The sequence below is a fragment of the Ooceraea biroi genome, chromosome 11, assembly GCF_003672135.1.
Source record: "Ooceraea biroi isolate clonal line C1 chromosome 11, Obir_v5.4, whole genome shotgun sequence".
In the NCBI taxonomy this organism is placed as follows: domain Eukaryota; kingdom Metazoa; phylum Arthropoda; class Insecta; order Hymenoptera; family Formicidae; genus Ooceraea; species Ooceraea biroi.
Window position 1 is genome coordinate 13249468 of NC_039516.1, and position 16528 is coordinate 13265995.

Below are 16528 nucleotides of genomic sequence, written 5' to 3' on the forward strand. Positions count from 1 at the left end.
ACCGTAAAGAAGAAAATTCGTTGCGTATTCCCCCAGTATTTTACTTAAATTATTCCGCGGTTCCGTGCGAAAATATGGCTTCTTTAACGACAGCGATTGATAGCAAATGCGATTTGCGGTTGGCATAGTTGGTACAAACAAGTTAGATTTCTCCGAATGCATCTTGCTACTGGCAAAAATTAAAATAACTACCACAGGCTACTTTGCGATAATTCCTATAAAGGTAGATAGCATCATAAAAATCTCGGAAAACGTGTGTAAGGCATCAATTTATATTTTACCGTACTTTGTTTCCTTGTCAATCAAGAATTGTAATTGAAGAATTCAGAAAGCTAATTTAACTTAGCATATAACATTTTCTATGCATCATTATCGTACGTAAGATAGTTCGATGCTTATTATCTCACTTTAAAGCATTTTCGAGCAGTAAACTATTGAGATTAATGATTGCGACTTAGCAATTTATGAAACCCCGTGATAAATTGCAGCTGCAATATAATTTAATTGAAAGTGGAGACGCAGTACATATTGCTTTTTATGCTCCTTGGAAATATATCTATTTCTCAGACATGACAGTTTGCATAGCTCAAATAGTCCCAGAGAAAGTATACGTTCTATCCACCGCACTTTTTATCTCGTATCGGCGAACAGCAATTTAAATGATCGGTAAGAGTGGTAACATTTCGCCATTAAGATGTCTTGTGGAAAAATAAATTTTCGTCACGATATTTAGACACGCGATAGACAACAAAGTACAAAGCCGCGTGAAAAATGATATAATCATTCTACTAGCAGAAAACGGGTAAAACTAGTTGGACCAGGCCGCATTTCACCCAGATTGTCGCAGAGTTACAAAATGCTCAAATGGCGTAAAATCATAGAAAATCAAGAAAACAATAAAACATAAATCTCTCTGACATCTTAATTGCAAAGATATATCTTATTAGCAGTAATCGGCGTTTCCTATTTCCTTTTGGAAAAAACTATCACCATCATAATCGTGCAACATCGCGCTGAGATAAAAGCAGGATCAAATATAAAAATGTCCAGCAGTGAGTCCAGTAGTATTTCTGTCGCAAATAAAATTGTGGCAAGCAAAGTTTCGGCTTTCTCTCTCTTTCTCGCGAACTTTTGAATTGCTATTAAACGTGACGTATCGTATTTCGTCGCGAATGATACATCTCCGCTTCCAGGTCTCGCTAAGAAGGATCGTTATCGTTGTTGCGGCAGCTTTAATGATTCTCGCGGCGTTCGTGCACGCGATGCCGACTTCCAGCCCAGTTGCATCCGGAGCGATTACGATCTACCCGATACCTCAGCGGCCACCATATGCACCAAATCCATGGGTCTATCCAAAGCCTACCACGGTGCAGCCTCTGGGACGTTAAACAACCGAATCTTTACGAGCGAGGGAACACAAAGACGCATGTGTATCTCGTTAAGGCTGACATTCCTAAATGACCGTTTTTCTTTTCCTTCTTTTACATTCGCTAGTTTCGAATTTTTATTTTTGAATTGCACGATTACTTGGTAACTATAGTTTGGCTAGCAAATATTTTTCGCATCTCGATCTTGCTAATTATTAAATTTGCAACGCGACGTAACGTGCACATACTACGCGCCTCCACTTTTTTTATAAAATTTTTATAAAATATAATAAATGATATATTAATTATTTACAAGTTGTATAATTTTTTGTACAATTATCTATATATATCAACATGCATGTTCATTCACCCCATGGTTCCTCCACTTTGCATGATGTCCTCCTGACCTCTTTCTGCCTTGTTAGTTGCAATGTCCCAATCGGTTGCTCCTTTGTTCACTTGCACTTCACTTATACTCATTCGTGAAAATACGACACTCCCGACGCGACGCGTAGTCGTAAGATAGTTTCTACGAGATAATTCTAAAGTTTTGTTAATTTCAAGCGATTTGTTTAACAAATTCAGCGACGTATCTATTTAATCGATAACTACCCTTATCAAATTTTGGAACCCGATTATCTCGGAGGATTAAGCAGAGAGAAAAGTAAGCCCGAAAAAAAAACAGATTGAGATCAACGTGAGATCAAAGCAAATGAAGTTTGCCAACTTTTTTCCTCTCGCACAAAAGTCACGTTTAATAGAGATTTCTCTCAGTTTAGTAATACACCGAAATTTGTATGCTAATGCAACTTCGACTTTTGCAACTCAGTTCATTTTAAGTTAAGAAAAAAGAATTAAAAAAAACAATTTAGCTTTAAAACATACGTAAAACAATTCATTCTAGAATTTTATTAAATGATTTACTATTATTTCTTATTAATTCAATATGTTATATATAAAAATAGTAATTTTTAGAAATGTATTGAAGAGAATGTGTCAGGTATCATTATTACATATTTATTCGCAGAAACTATTCACGAAGATACATGGAACAGACGGTACACGAAACGGCACTTGCGATACGCGCACTTTTCTTTATTGAAGCGAGAATTTATTGCTGAATCCGAAGTCCAATGAAAACATAAAAATGAAAAACCATTATTACCATGCGTTCCAGCTTCGCTCGCAAATTATCGTCAAGGCCATAATGACTTTCGGGCCACCATGTAATTCCTTATTAGGATGCTATGGTGACGCTTGTTCGAAATGGGGCACCGCACAGGGCGTAGCACCGATCCGGACGCGATAACAATGCGCGTCACGTATATATTCTCGTGCACGTAAAGTCGCGCAACAAGTAAAGTACTTTTACGCCCGTGCGCTCCCTTTTTCCACGACACCTCCGCGACGTCTATTATAGCAATTTACCTTGCACCGTCGTTTCTATTATACGCGGCGCGCTTCCACGCACTTCCGCGTTCGCACGACCCGGTTATACAATGTTACCCTGAGAACTCGTGGTCAAGAAAATGATCCGATTATGAAAATTACAGGTTTTCTATTTGATTCTTTCTCGACGTTGATTATTATCCATACCGATCATGCTGATGGCGCCAGAGTTATCAAGTCGTATTTTAATTCTTACGTATAGCCGCGAGCAGTCACATCTCTCGTATCAATCTGATAATCTGATATCAATATTTTACGTACAATTAATACAAAGAGAAGGAGTATCAAATTTCTCTCCATCTCTTTATCAATCATTATTTAAAAATTCCTGTGAGAAGTGAATAACTGAATGTTCAAGCTAACTAACAAATTATTTTTTATGCTATAATTTTTAAGAAAAAAATTTTTTTAAAGAAATTAAGCCGTTATATTATTTTTAGAAGCTTGTTTTCGAACACATATGTCGCACAGTTGCACCACACTTGCTCTATTATGATGACAGTTTTGTGAAACCAAGAGTGACAAATGCTTGTATTCAGCGAATCTCGAGTGGTTACAGCTCGGTAATCCAGTTAATATGTCGCAATCATTAACCCGGAAGCAACAAACAAAGCGTTACTTAATATCGACAGAAAGAGGAAGCAGAGAAATAATCATAACTCGAATTCCGCGGCATGACGATTGCTTTGAACGTACATTTTCACTGCCAAGTCGCAACGTAACGTCAACAAGTTCGTGCAAGTGCAAGGTCGAGGTAAGTATAGCACTTGGAAGAATTAAGAGTAATTATGCACGTTTATGTTTTATATTTTAATCAGTGGCGCGATTTTCTCATCGTGTACCTATCCATTTTTATCAATTTTTTTTTATTATAACTGACATTAAAGAAAGGCAATCTGACAGACACATACATTAATGTTTCGAACACATATAAATTGCTCGTAATAATGACAAATGTTCCGGCGGTTCAAACTATCATCTTGCGTGACAGATCACGATGCGATTTCCATATACTGAACTACATAACATGTGCATAAATGTGTGTAGGCCTTTACTTTCACTGGACGTTACATACGTACGTACGTACGTATGGAGATCCAATTGCATGATCCTTGAAATCCATAACACGTGAATACGCTAAGAATAGAATGCTATTCACGTGTGTCGAACGATAATTCGCAGCACGTGGAAGCGATGAATTTCTGAGCAACATTGCTTTTCTCGTAGGAGTAGACAAGTACGTCCAGATGGTGACCATAATCAAGTCGCATGACCTGTGACTGATTTCACCGGTTCACTCCAATCCTAGTTTAGCTTTTTTTTCTTTTTTTCATTTCTCGAGCATGTGATTTCGCAGTAACACGCGTATGCATAAAGATTTCACCGCGTCGGATTAAGTAAACTAACAAGTTAATTCGATTAATTCACAAGTGTGAAACATGATTTTTTTCCATTCATAAATATTGATAAAACAGTGACCTCGGTGAGTGATGGTTGCCATATACTTCCTTTTATAGACCACATTTGTAATTACACGGAAACAATATCAGCACCGCATTCATCCATGTTCATCGAGCATAAATTTTACAAACGGTGCAGCAACAATTGTTGCGTATACTCTAAACACGTTTTATTTTCAGAAAAAACCTAGGACTTGGATTATTCGAGAGCAAATTACCAAAGTGTACTGACGCTCGAGTGGCTCTAAGAATTTCGACATCTGCGCACTATCGACCTTGTTATTATCGATCCCTTACACCTCAGATCTATCTCAGTCACAACAATTAATAGAGAGTGTTTCGGCGTAGCAAATCGAGTCGAGGAGAGCTAAGCGCGCTCGCGCGCGCTCACTTTCGCTGGACGCGCTCGCACGTCCGCACATGCACGTGCACACGCGTGCAAGTAAGCGGCTCCGGTCGTGCACCACGGCAAACCGTACCGGCGACGGTTTTTCATCTTGTCAGTCAGCCTTCCTGCTCCCACGAGAGCGGGTCGATCGGCCTGTTTTTCGCGTTTTCCGCGGCGATCTTGTCTACAAAGCTGTCACACACGAGCGATGAAGTGCCGCGCAGCGAGCCGAGCCCTCACGGCAACGTGCGTCGTCGCCTTTATCGGACAGGCGGTGGTAGTGCACACGTTCCCTGCCGATCCCTTGTCCTCCACCCTTCTGGACGGTATCGGTAACGTGGCGAACACCGCAACAAATTTCTGTGAGTCAATCTTGACGTCAACCGCGACATCGCCGAATTATATGGCGCGCGTAATTTTTATACATTTGCACAATTATCAGCAACTACTTGGCGAACCGGGAAACATGGGGGTAAGAAATTGCGGAGATATTGCGGATCTTATAAAAGAGCGCATTACGCATGTTCTTTCATAACATTGCATCGATTATACGGAACTATGAAATATAAGTCTTATGTTGTAGAGTATAGCTTGATTTGGCTGTGAGACCCGAACTTGATATCTATAATTTGATGCTGCATAACTCGGATTAACGATCGTAAGCGGGATATAATTAGAAGTTTATATTTATCTTGACGATGAGAGAAGTTACTTTGATGAATTTGTAATTAGCGTCGTTAGAACGACGTGTTTAATCTCGCTGATCGAAAATCGCTTAACTCGAGGTTGAATATCTTTCGTTGAGTTTTAATGGTAGCAACCGTAATAAACAAGTCGCATTTGCAAGTTCAATCTACAAATCTGCTTCAGACCTGAGAATTCAGATCTGAGGTTTAGAAGGTTAGAGTAAATAACAACGTTTGACCTATCGTCGCTATCAAATGAAACTGAAAACGATGAAATATAAATACAATAATATCAAGGATGTCAAGGATGAGGCAATCAACAGAAAGTCCAGGTATAGAGAGATGTTAGATAACGATATTAGAGATCTCTGAAAAGACCTTTCTTCGCCAAGCGGCAACTGACAGTGACGATTTGATTGATGAAAGCGAGAGTTAAAGTTCCAAGAGCCACCATGCCGTTTAGACATTCGTGAAAGAAAATCACAATGTGATTCAGAAAATTCCCTCAGCGCAAATGCGGAATTTATTACTCCCGAAGAGCGACCTCAATTTTTAATCGTATGCAAAATAGATTACCGCTACGCACCATGCCAACTCGGTCGATCTCTTAGATAACAATTCATGCATACGCGTCACGCGAAATGATAAATGTTTCGTATTAATGTGTTCGTGTAAAAATGCAAACGCAAATGTCGAAACGCGGCGATGGGATAGAACAACATTGCGATATACGGAATATTATGCAATTATTTTTCATGTAATCATAGTTCAAATGATAAACTTTATCCGGAATATTGATTCGCGTTGCAAGTCACAGAAACATTGTTGGTGTGAAAACTTGTGCCTCATGCATGGACATAAATACATATCCAAAGTAATCATCGCAACTGTCACAAAGGAATCTATTATCGGAGCAAGAGATTGTAATCTTACAAGTAAAATTAGGCTCTAATTAATTCAAAGCCAGAAACTGATGTTCAGGTAACAAGCGATCTCGATAAGGCGAGATCAAGATACATCAGACTAGATTAAAGATCAGAGTATTCTCTCTGCAAGGACGTGTTTCTTTTTTTATTATCAAGAGATACGTTACCAAAGAAACTGTTGAGAAAAAATTCGTTCGCACGTTTGTTCGCGGAAGCGAGAGTGATTCAGATGCATTCGTCATGCAGCAAACTGATCATTGTGTTAGAGAGCTTAACATACATTGAATAATGATATCTGTTAATGGCATGAGAATTTTGCAGCGAACATACAATCGACGAAAGACGCATTCTGCTTATTGACGTCGCTGTTAGTCATATCGTGTTTGCAGATGCAAATTAATTTGCCTATCGTATCGCAACGACATCGAGTGCACGATGACAAGAACACGCCAATTGCCGCGAATAAATAAATGTTTATTAACGCGATTTTTATTCGTCATATCCGATGAAGATACAGGAAAAATGTCCAACAGTCATGTAAATGCCACTCGTTTTTCATAACATGTTGATCAAGAATATTTTTGCTTGAAATAATTTTTCATTTCGATATATTTAGTGATGTATTATTTACTGGCAGATCAATCTTTTATTTATTATGACAACACAGGTCAAGAAATGTAGTTTGCTCAGTTTTTCTCAATTTGCTCGCGATCTGAATAAAATGATTGATATCGTAACGCGCGTGATACCGATTAGGATGCTCGATTTCATCGTCTGCAGCAGGGACAACACGTGCACAACGATGTCGCGCGATAAAAAGTGATAATTAAAAATTATTACTGTGCCAGCGAGCTTCCATGTATGCCGTTACATAAACGCGATGCAAACGAAGCAAACCTGACGCGCGATTTTCACATGCAAGGCTAGCGATCAAAAGCGCGCGAACTGAACGCAAATCAAACGTAACCGGAATATAACCAGTAATATCGAAAGCTCTTCACGTGTCGTGACGAAGGCCTGCTGATCGATGGGTGCACAATTGTCACTCAATACTGCTTTATTAATCCCTTTTCGCATAATACGACCGCGGTCTCGCAACAAAATACGCGCTTCTTTACAACATCGTGAGCAACAGACGATTACTCAAAATCCGATTTGCCGGTTTAGCATTTAATTACCATACTAGAACCGTCGTTCCATACGTTCAACAGTTCCCAGGATTCATGATCTTCGCATCCGCAATCAGCGCGCTGCCAACAAACGGTTTAATTGAAAAAGGATTAATTAACGCGTGCGAATAAAGGCAACTTGACGATCGATTGCCAAACACAATGCGCGCCAAGCTTCTGAACATCCTCTATACCGCAATATTATACGGACATCAAAGCAAAAACGCCCATGAGAGGCAGAATGAAACGCGGAAGAAGTGCGGGTAAATGCACAATCGTGAGAGGTCACACAGCGAGAAATAATTTTCTCATTGAGACTTTCACAGTATTTAGCACATTAACGTAAATAACTTTCGAATATCACATCTCTGACACGCTATCTGATACAATTGTATTTTATAATGTGCGTTAATTTGCGTTAATCGATACATAAATGATAAAGAAATCAAACGGAACTTTTGCGTTACACATTTCGCTTTCAAGTCAATTAATTTAAATCCAATTTTATTTAAATTTGTCTCCGGAATATTACTCGCATAAATATATCTCGTTGACTTGTGATCGTTTGTTACAGTAACGGGAGTCGTGAAACGACAAAAAGAACTGTTGCATCGCGTTACGGATACTGCCACGGACTACAGTATGTGTTTGCATAAGATTGCAATGATCTCTTAGGCATGCACTTTACGCTTCGGCTTTAGCTTAGCTTTCAATAAAAAAAAGAGGGCAGCTTGCCAAAATTTGCAAATGCTTCAATTTTGCAAACGTTTAACTGCAAATACCCATCTGCTATACTCGTCGAAGTCGATTCTTCGAAAAATTCAGATTTCGGGATCACTAAATCGTCAGTTAAAAAATATTATGCTTGGAAAACAAAATAATGTGAAAGTATTGTATTATGCTGTGCATTTATCTGTGGAGATATTCTTTCAATAACTGCTTTGCTGCGAAATATTGTATCATCAGTTTCATGAAATCCGTATGCTTGACGGCATAAATCGACCATAATGGAAGCAAGCACGTGGACATGTCGAAAGATTAGCAACCAATTACGCTTCCACGGAGGTTTAAGGAACATAATCCGCTCTAACGCGAATTCTGCGGATACGCATAGAAAGTGCACAAACTAATGAAACTCAGAGATACAAACGCAGAGATGCAGTTGACAATTCGCGGAGAAACGCAGTAATGCCGTAATTCGATCTGTAACATAATGTAGCATCGCATGATGCATTTAACTGAAAAGAGATTAAGTTTCTCTTTATTACGAAGTGATTATTGTAACTGCGTTACGAAAAAGCTCGTGACCCGAACCAATCTTGATTTCTTTTCTACGTAAATAATATTGCTTTATTTATATCGCCATCGTGTAATCGTGATCGGATTGTGACACGTTATTTATTTACGATATTTGTTAATGAAGCTGCAGCTTTCGATGGAAGAATTTTGATGGAATCGCAAAAAGGCTCTCTCACAGAGAAGCGTGAGATTAACTTTGAACGACTTAAATAATGAACGCTTCGATAATTTCAAAAATGATTTTAATTAAATCTAATTATAAGATTATTTCGATACTTAATATTCATATTATTATCTCGGAACACAAACATACCTGTCACCTGACTTTATAACACGAGTATCATTATTTATTAATTGCAGATCAGAGCAGTAACAAGTTATCCGAGCAATTATCACGAATAAAATTTAATTTATTTTCAATACTATGCCGATGTGATGTTATAATTCCGACGACTGCAGATGACATAAGCGTCTCGATAAATTTGCGGAATAAATTAAAAATCTTGCAGCGCATCACACACAATTTTAAATGCAAATAACAGACGTCAAAGACCGACAGGGATCGTATTACGCGCGAGCATCGCCGCAGTGCTGATTAATTAATTAATTAACGGCTCTACTATATTATGCATGAGACTACTACTGCGCTTTTATCTTAGCTCTTTCGGTGTTGAGAAACCTGCGAAAAAAATAAACGACGAATATTTCTTGTGCAATTGGTGCGAGAAAGACGCTTTGACTTGCCAGCTGATAATTAATTCATATTAGACAAGAAGAAGAAGAAGTTACTTAACATGAATTGATGCAATTATTTAACAGTTCTAAACACGTTTTGCATCACGAGATTAAAGAGTTGCACGCAAAACGCACGGTATAATCTGTCTTCCACACTATTTGTCCCATATGAGATTAAAGTTTGCCTTTTCATGGAACATGTAATTTCGCGTGTACATAAACAGCGAAGCGGGAATTGGTCGTGACATAACACGCAGGAAGCTCGCAGCACTGAAAGAGTTAATGCCTGAGCTCTCTCCGCAGTGGCAATAACAAAACTGGCGCAATCAGATAAACGAGATAAACGAGAATGCAAATCAAGAGGGTCTCTTTCGTCATTTGATTGTAGTAACCAGCGCGGTGGAGCGACCGAGAAACTTATTGATCAATGCCACCAGGGTGACGACCGGAGTCAGTAAGTATCACAGGATAATCGGTATCGACTCTTTGTTGTTCGCGTTTACGGTAATTGCCAGTATTGGATAAAAGTTGACAGCGCGGCCTCGAGGGGTCTTGAGATCAAGCTGAGGAGATTCCTGGAGAAATTCCGCACTCGAATGCGTAATGGTATCCCGGAACTAGGTATACCCCCGTTGGAGCCGTTCACCCTCGACGAGATCGTCATCGACACGGATAATCCGGAAATAGGAAAGTAAGTTGACGAGATCGATATATCGCGCATACCGGATTCCGGAGATCGCGAGTATCCTGTTAAACAAACAAACTCCGGCACGTTGTTAAAGAACATTCACCGGAGATTCCTGGCGTGAAAATTCTTGTAATCTCCGCTAACTTTGAACTCTGATATACGCAAGGACCGCGCTGGTTTACTTGCGGCAATGGAAACGTGATGCTGTTGGCGCCCAGTTGCATTTTACTCTTTACGAGAGCATCGCGAATTCAAGTGCGAAGAAATACTTTGAATTTGAATATCTTTATTCGTTTTATCTTTCGATTTATTGTACGTCGTTCGTTTTTCGCAATTCCCAAATCGCGAGCTAAGACAGCAATTGTCGCGATCGCCAACACGTGCCAATATCGTTAAATTCGTGAACGAAACGCGTGTAATAAAATGTCACGTAATTCTCATCGTAAATTTGCTGCTCAGGGTGCACTTGGTGATCGAGAATCTCGAAGTGAGGAAGCTGTCTACTTTCTCGATTGACCGAGCCAAGATGTCGTTGATCGGGCCTACCATCGCTATCAACATTTCCATTCCCGAGATCTACGCGACGGGCCATTACAACATATCCGGCATACTGGGCGACACGTATCCCATACACGGCGCGGGATCTTTCGAAACAAACATCTATGACTTCCGCGTTTACGTGAACACCGTGTTGGGCTATGCAAGAGGAATGTACATGAAGAGGTTCGACCTGGACTTCTCGCTGCGAGCCATCAAGATAAACTTGGAGAACTTTATGGGAGGCGAGGAGATCGGGGAAATTATGAGCAAGGTGAATCTCAAACGCTATTTATTTGCAAGCTGAACAATATTAGAATAAGCAGAAAATGAGAATGAGAAACCTTTTTAGAGAATTTATGTCTCGTGTTCATTAAAGATATTTTATTTCCTTAGAAATTTGCATTTTTCGACAAAAATGCTATGTAACAAATATTAAAAGATAATTTATTGTAATGTTTTGATAACACATAAATCTTCAAAACTGTCAAGAAAATCTTTTAAATGTTGAGAATTGGTTGCAACTTTGTAAAATCCATTCGTAAAACTAAACGCGTAGCCTTTCAAATGAAACGAAATAAAATTTTACTTTATGATGGTCCATAACGTCACCGTTATAAAGACGATCCTGCAGTACGCAACCCGACAACGTTCGACAATTTCTACGAGCTTGTTGCATTTACGTGCGAGTCGTGGTAGTACCAGTTTTACGACCGGTTGCTTTTTGCAATCAGGAAAATTTACGAGATGCGAAATTCTTTACGAGCGTTCCGATATCCGTCCGTGATTTTATTCGCGATGCAGGCCAGCGTCAATGGGGCGAGGCCGCATTTATCCGACTATTGAAACCGAAATTCCGCGTCGTCTGCCGAATATTAATTGTTCATGCGCTCGCCCGAGTCGTTCTGTAGTACCTCGATAGCACGGATTTCAACTGCGCAGTTGTCGGCTTGACCACGTGCCATCAATTGATTAATTCCAAATGATTGCAATAAATCGCGGATACATGACTCGTATCGAAAGCATCAAACAATCCATGCTTAATCTGTTGGTGGCCCACCAGTGTATGCTTAATACGTACATGAACTTTTAAGCGGTTGATCTAACATCAACGCGTTCCAACACAAGCTTCGAGCGGAAATAACGTTCCGAATAACGAGCGGAATTCATTCGATGTTTTCCGTCCGGTTTAAACACGCACAACTCCTCGGTTTGCAGGTCTTCGAGGAGTTAACGCCAGAGGTGATGGACCTCATTAAACCCGACGTACTGCCGGTGATTCAGGATTACGTCGCGGGTCACGTGAACGAGACGCTTCATCATCTTACCATGAGGGATCTGTTTCACGTTATTCTGGGGGAATACGAATTCGGAGACATCACGCATCTACTGATACCCTGAGGAGACGAGAGGCGCGTCCGGCGCGATCGCAAGCGCGCTAACGAGCTTAACGTGTCCGACAATGCGCCTGAAGAAAGGTACGAGGGACCTCACAACGTAAATGAAGCCCGAATACGTCGGAGCCATGTGATACAACAGTGCTGCGATCGAATGGACGGTATTCGTAAAACGCGACGTGTCGGCGAGTCTAAAGCCACTCTACGTGTTACGTAACACGCTTTAATGATAACGACACGAGGGTCTTTGACTACCTTGCCCCCGATGACCCATTGTCTTGCCGAGTAACGATCATTTTATTTGTGGCGGTTCGAGAGTTATCGACATCTCTTTGTCTATCTTGCGTTACATACAAGTTACGTCATTTGCATCAGCCAGTTACTTCCGAAAGTTCTTTTACCGAAACAAAATCATTCATTCGTCCAAAAACGTTGGAGACACGCATTAGAAATGCATCGCTCGTCAAAGGCACCCACGAAAGAATTAATTCACTTTGCGATTCGTGTGGCTTGAGCGACACGGTAACTCGCCTCGTTAGCGTCTGCTTAGAAACCTGACGTGATTTAGCGCGCTGGCATGAGGTTTCCTTCGTCTCGCGAGTGCATCAAGTGAAAGAGATACCCATGTTTAATTCATCGAATCGCCTCGCGGCGCATCTCTAATTCGCTGATAAAGGCGAGCGAAAGTATTACGACCTTGAATGGCAACGGTGTCGAATCACGGCCTTGCGAAATCGACACCGGGCCATTCATCGCTCGGCCTAGACGGCGTCGGCGATCGATGATGAAAACGTGGCGACAATGGAATGATAGTTTTACCAGGGAGAACTGCCACCCGAAATGGCGAGCCATTTTTTTCGAAACTGTTATACAGGGTAAGGCACTCGGGCTTTTAGCGTGCGCCACGCATCGCGCATCAATTCTCATCGGTTGCCATATTCTGCAAAATATGAATTCCGTGAATACCTCAAAAGTCAGACAAACGATTGTTGAGAAAATTGTTTGAACTTTTGTGTCGATCGCCATTTAATCCTTTTTGTAATTCACAACAATTGACAACTTTGTCCGCTATTAATGTTATTTTGTACACGTAAGATGCAATGCGAAAAAACAATTTAACAGATTTAAGATTTAATTATCAAAGACGCTAATGAATGTTAATTCATTCTAATTTATAAAGCGTGTAGTTCGCGGGTATTGTTATTTAAAAATATATTATTAAAAAAGCATTATTTCTTTTTGAAATATTTCATATACTGACTTAATTGATTGTAGAAGATTTTGACATCACGACGTATAACACTTTCTATTTAAATACTGTTTTAATTTTACCAAAGATAGTATCGCGTAATATAAAATATTGTTGCAAGAAAAATCTCTCACTTTCAATTAATCGAGTTGTCAAAACTAATTAATCGTCACAGCTTAATCGTTTGCCATTGATTAAGATTTTGCTAGCCACTTTCATTTTGGTTCTCGGGTAGTCTTCTACAAAGTACAGTAAGACGATGTACAAAACAGAATCTGACACGCGAATAGTTTGTCAGAGCATCATATATCGTTAGAACTTAATTGACGTATTCCACGTAGTTACGCTAAACGCAATATGCGCCATGTACGTCTATTAGAATTACTATTAGTTGAAATGCAGCTTGTGTGATAGCGGTATTAACGTTTTGTTAACTGTTATAAGAGAATTGGATGACAACGCGTACGCCGATATTGAACGTAAATGACATCGTATTTTCATTGCACTTTATAATGACGTAAAACAGATTCAGTATAAATGTTTCTAACATTAAGGGTTTATATAAAGTTTGTACATGTAACTCCCAAATTGGTTCCGTCAGACTTGGACGTAACAATGATTGTATGATTAGCTACTTTCACATAGACAGGAATTAATTAAAAATATAATTACGATTTTCCCAATACTCGTTTCCCTTCTTATCATTAAATTGCTGAGCAGATTCGAACGAATAATTAATTTTCTAAAATAATTTAAAATTGAATGAGCAACAAATGGTACAGTGCCGACGAAACTTTCTCAAAAGTTTGCAAATTTTCTTTGTGCTATTTCTCTTTAATAGGATTTCAAGTTCACTTCTCAAAGTTTCCAAATCTCAGATTGGAAAGGAGCGAGAAAGTAAGTCACTTGGTCACGACACAAGTGACAGATTTCAATTGGGCGCAAAATGCCCGACACGTATTTTCGCGTGTTCCAACTTCGTGCACACGCCACCGCTTCTTGCAGTCCAATTTATTTTACGCGACATGTTAAACAATAGACGATATCCAACGCAATTTTCAATGTACATACGCGTTTCGTCAGCGGCTTTGTACTTTACTATCGGGGATGGGCGTGACTATATTGATCCGAACGCTTTTGTACTATACGTTCCAAGGTGGGCGACTGTTGCGTAAAAATTAATTACAGGCGAAACAGCAATTCCTTCGTCTTCGTAAAGATAGTGTTTCGTATGAAGCATATAATGCAAGATATCCGCAGCGTGCTCCGCGATCCATGTATCCATGTATCTCATAAAGCGAAATGAGAACAAATGCAATGAAGAAAATACGCGTACCGCAAGAACTTTCCTCCAACGATCGTTATCGTAATCAGGAATAGTTAACGAGTTTATGTGGTACCATACCGACCAAATTTCGAATTTGCAATAAAATCCTGGCGAATATGCGGCTATATATATGGTGCGTGGTCTATCGTTGAAAACTTTGACCGTGTAAAGTGACGTGTTTCGAGAAGAATTTGCAAATTTTTGTCGAGATTGTATTGCTACGGAGATTTTATTATAACTGCGCAATTGCTGCGCAAGTCCTTTTTTAATCTCTGTGCTTACGTATTATTTAGTCTGTCGATGCATCACGATTAATTGTAATGTTCGCTAATATCTGACAGTTATCCCATCACGTATTTTATGAGCGCGGCACATCTCGAATATTATCACCGAAACATCAGCATCATGATCGCCCGATTCATCGAGATTATCAAACTTTATCGCGGCTGACAGAGCTTGGTGGAATGAGAATATCACAATGACTCGCTAGAAACAGGCTCTTCATTCTAAAATTGATATGTAATGAGATTCCGTTATCGCATGCTAATGTTTCTAAGTGTGCGATAGTAATAATTCCTGCAGAAGGAAATGTAATATAATCAACGCAAATCTTTTCAGATTTCGTATTTATTAAGTTAAATCGAGAATTTTTGTGTATCGAATTGTGTATAGAATTTAGTAATATCGAAAAGCTAAAATTAATGGATTTTATGATTGAGGAATAAAGATCATCAATCTTGACTTCTGCTCTTTGGCATCTAATGGAAAATAATGAACGGGAAGGAATATTTTTCCGAAGATGAGGTACTCTGCGAAATTGAGGAGAACTCACGCATATGCGTGATCATCGATAATGGCTGATAACATTATGGCAAATGAAAAGTCGCGATATCGGCGCAATGATAACGCGGCGCTGATTTCATTCCGTTAAAAGATACTCATTTATCAATGGCTATTGCTTTTCGTGACTTTCTGACTGAGATCATAGACGTCTTGTAATCTATTATCTTACATCAATCATCGATCATCGCATTCGTAAAAGTACATCGAGTTAATTAATTTGAATGCGTTGAGAACGATCACTGGATACGAACAATTGGTGCACCTTTATATTTAGAGAAATTCAGATATGAAAGAATTAAAAGATTTATATTTCCAAGATATCTAAGAAAATCTTATTGCTGATATTCGAGATACAACAAATCCACTGATTCATAAAGTAGGATTTATTTCGATATGATTGTTTGCTTTCACATCTTGACTAAATAAACGGTAATTGATTGCCTTACTAACACTATCGATAACCAATTTTGATAAAACGACCTAGGAATAAGTTTTATCAGTACTTGAATGATCACGTATCAATAGCGCAGTATACTATATTTAATATATAAACAATGTTTAATTCGCAATGCAAATGTTAATGTATGCAGGCAATCCTAAAATGATAAATCCGCGATGGCTTTTGATATAATCCACTTTAATACAAGAACATAACAAAATGGAGAAAGATGGAAAGGAATTAAAATGATCTTTCCCCTACTTCACATTTTTATATTTTAATTTAAAAAACATTTCACATTTTGGTACGTGATGGTTAAATTATTGCACGGTACTAGAAAAGATTTTTATTAAATTAACGAAATTCTAATAAATTCAGAATGTAATGTAAACATGTAATAACATTTATAGGCAAATTATACATCCAACTTGAAGAATCAACTTTGAATTTTTCCACGCGCTAGATTTATAGGCACTGCAAAAGAGATACGAGAGTCAGTATTTTTTTCACATCATAGTTCAATGATCAGGGTGGTATTGTGGCATCCGGCTGGCTTCTGGCCACCTTGT

The 16528-nt window shown here is 39.1% G+C and overlaps 1 protein-coding gene across 2 annotated transcripts; it reads left to right on the forward strand.

Annotated features, from left to right (window-relative positions):
* The first annotated feature begins 4772 nt into the window (after positions 1–4772).
* On the forward strand, positions 4773–15417 carry LOC105275375. 2 transcript variants are annotated; one of them, XM_011332167.3, is made up of 6 exons: positions 4773–5026; positions 8020–8085; positions 9868–9933; positions 10008–10170; positions 10627–10978; positions 11923–15417. In XM_011332167.3, the coding sequence occupies exons 1-6, from the start codon at positions 4873–4875 to the stop codon at positions 12103–12105; spliced, it is 984 nt and encodes a 327-aa protein (XP_011330469.1). In that variant the 5' UTR covers positions 4773–4872; the 3' UTR covers positions 12106–15417. The 2 variants fall into 2 exon arrangements, with proteins under 2 accessions (XP_011330469.1, XP_011330470.1); XM_011332168.3 differs by lacking the exon at positions 8020–8085.
* The last annotated feature ends 1111 nt before the right edge of the window (positions 15418–16528 follow it).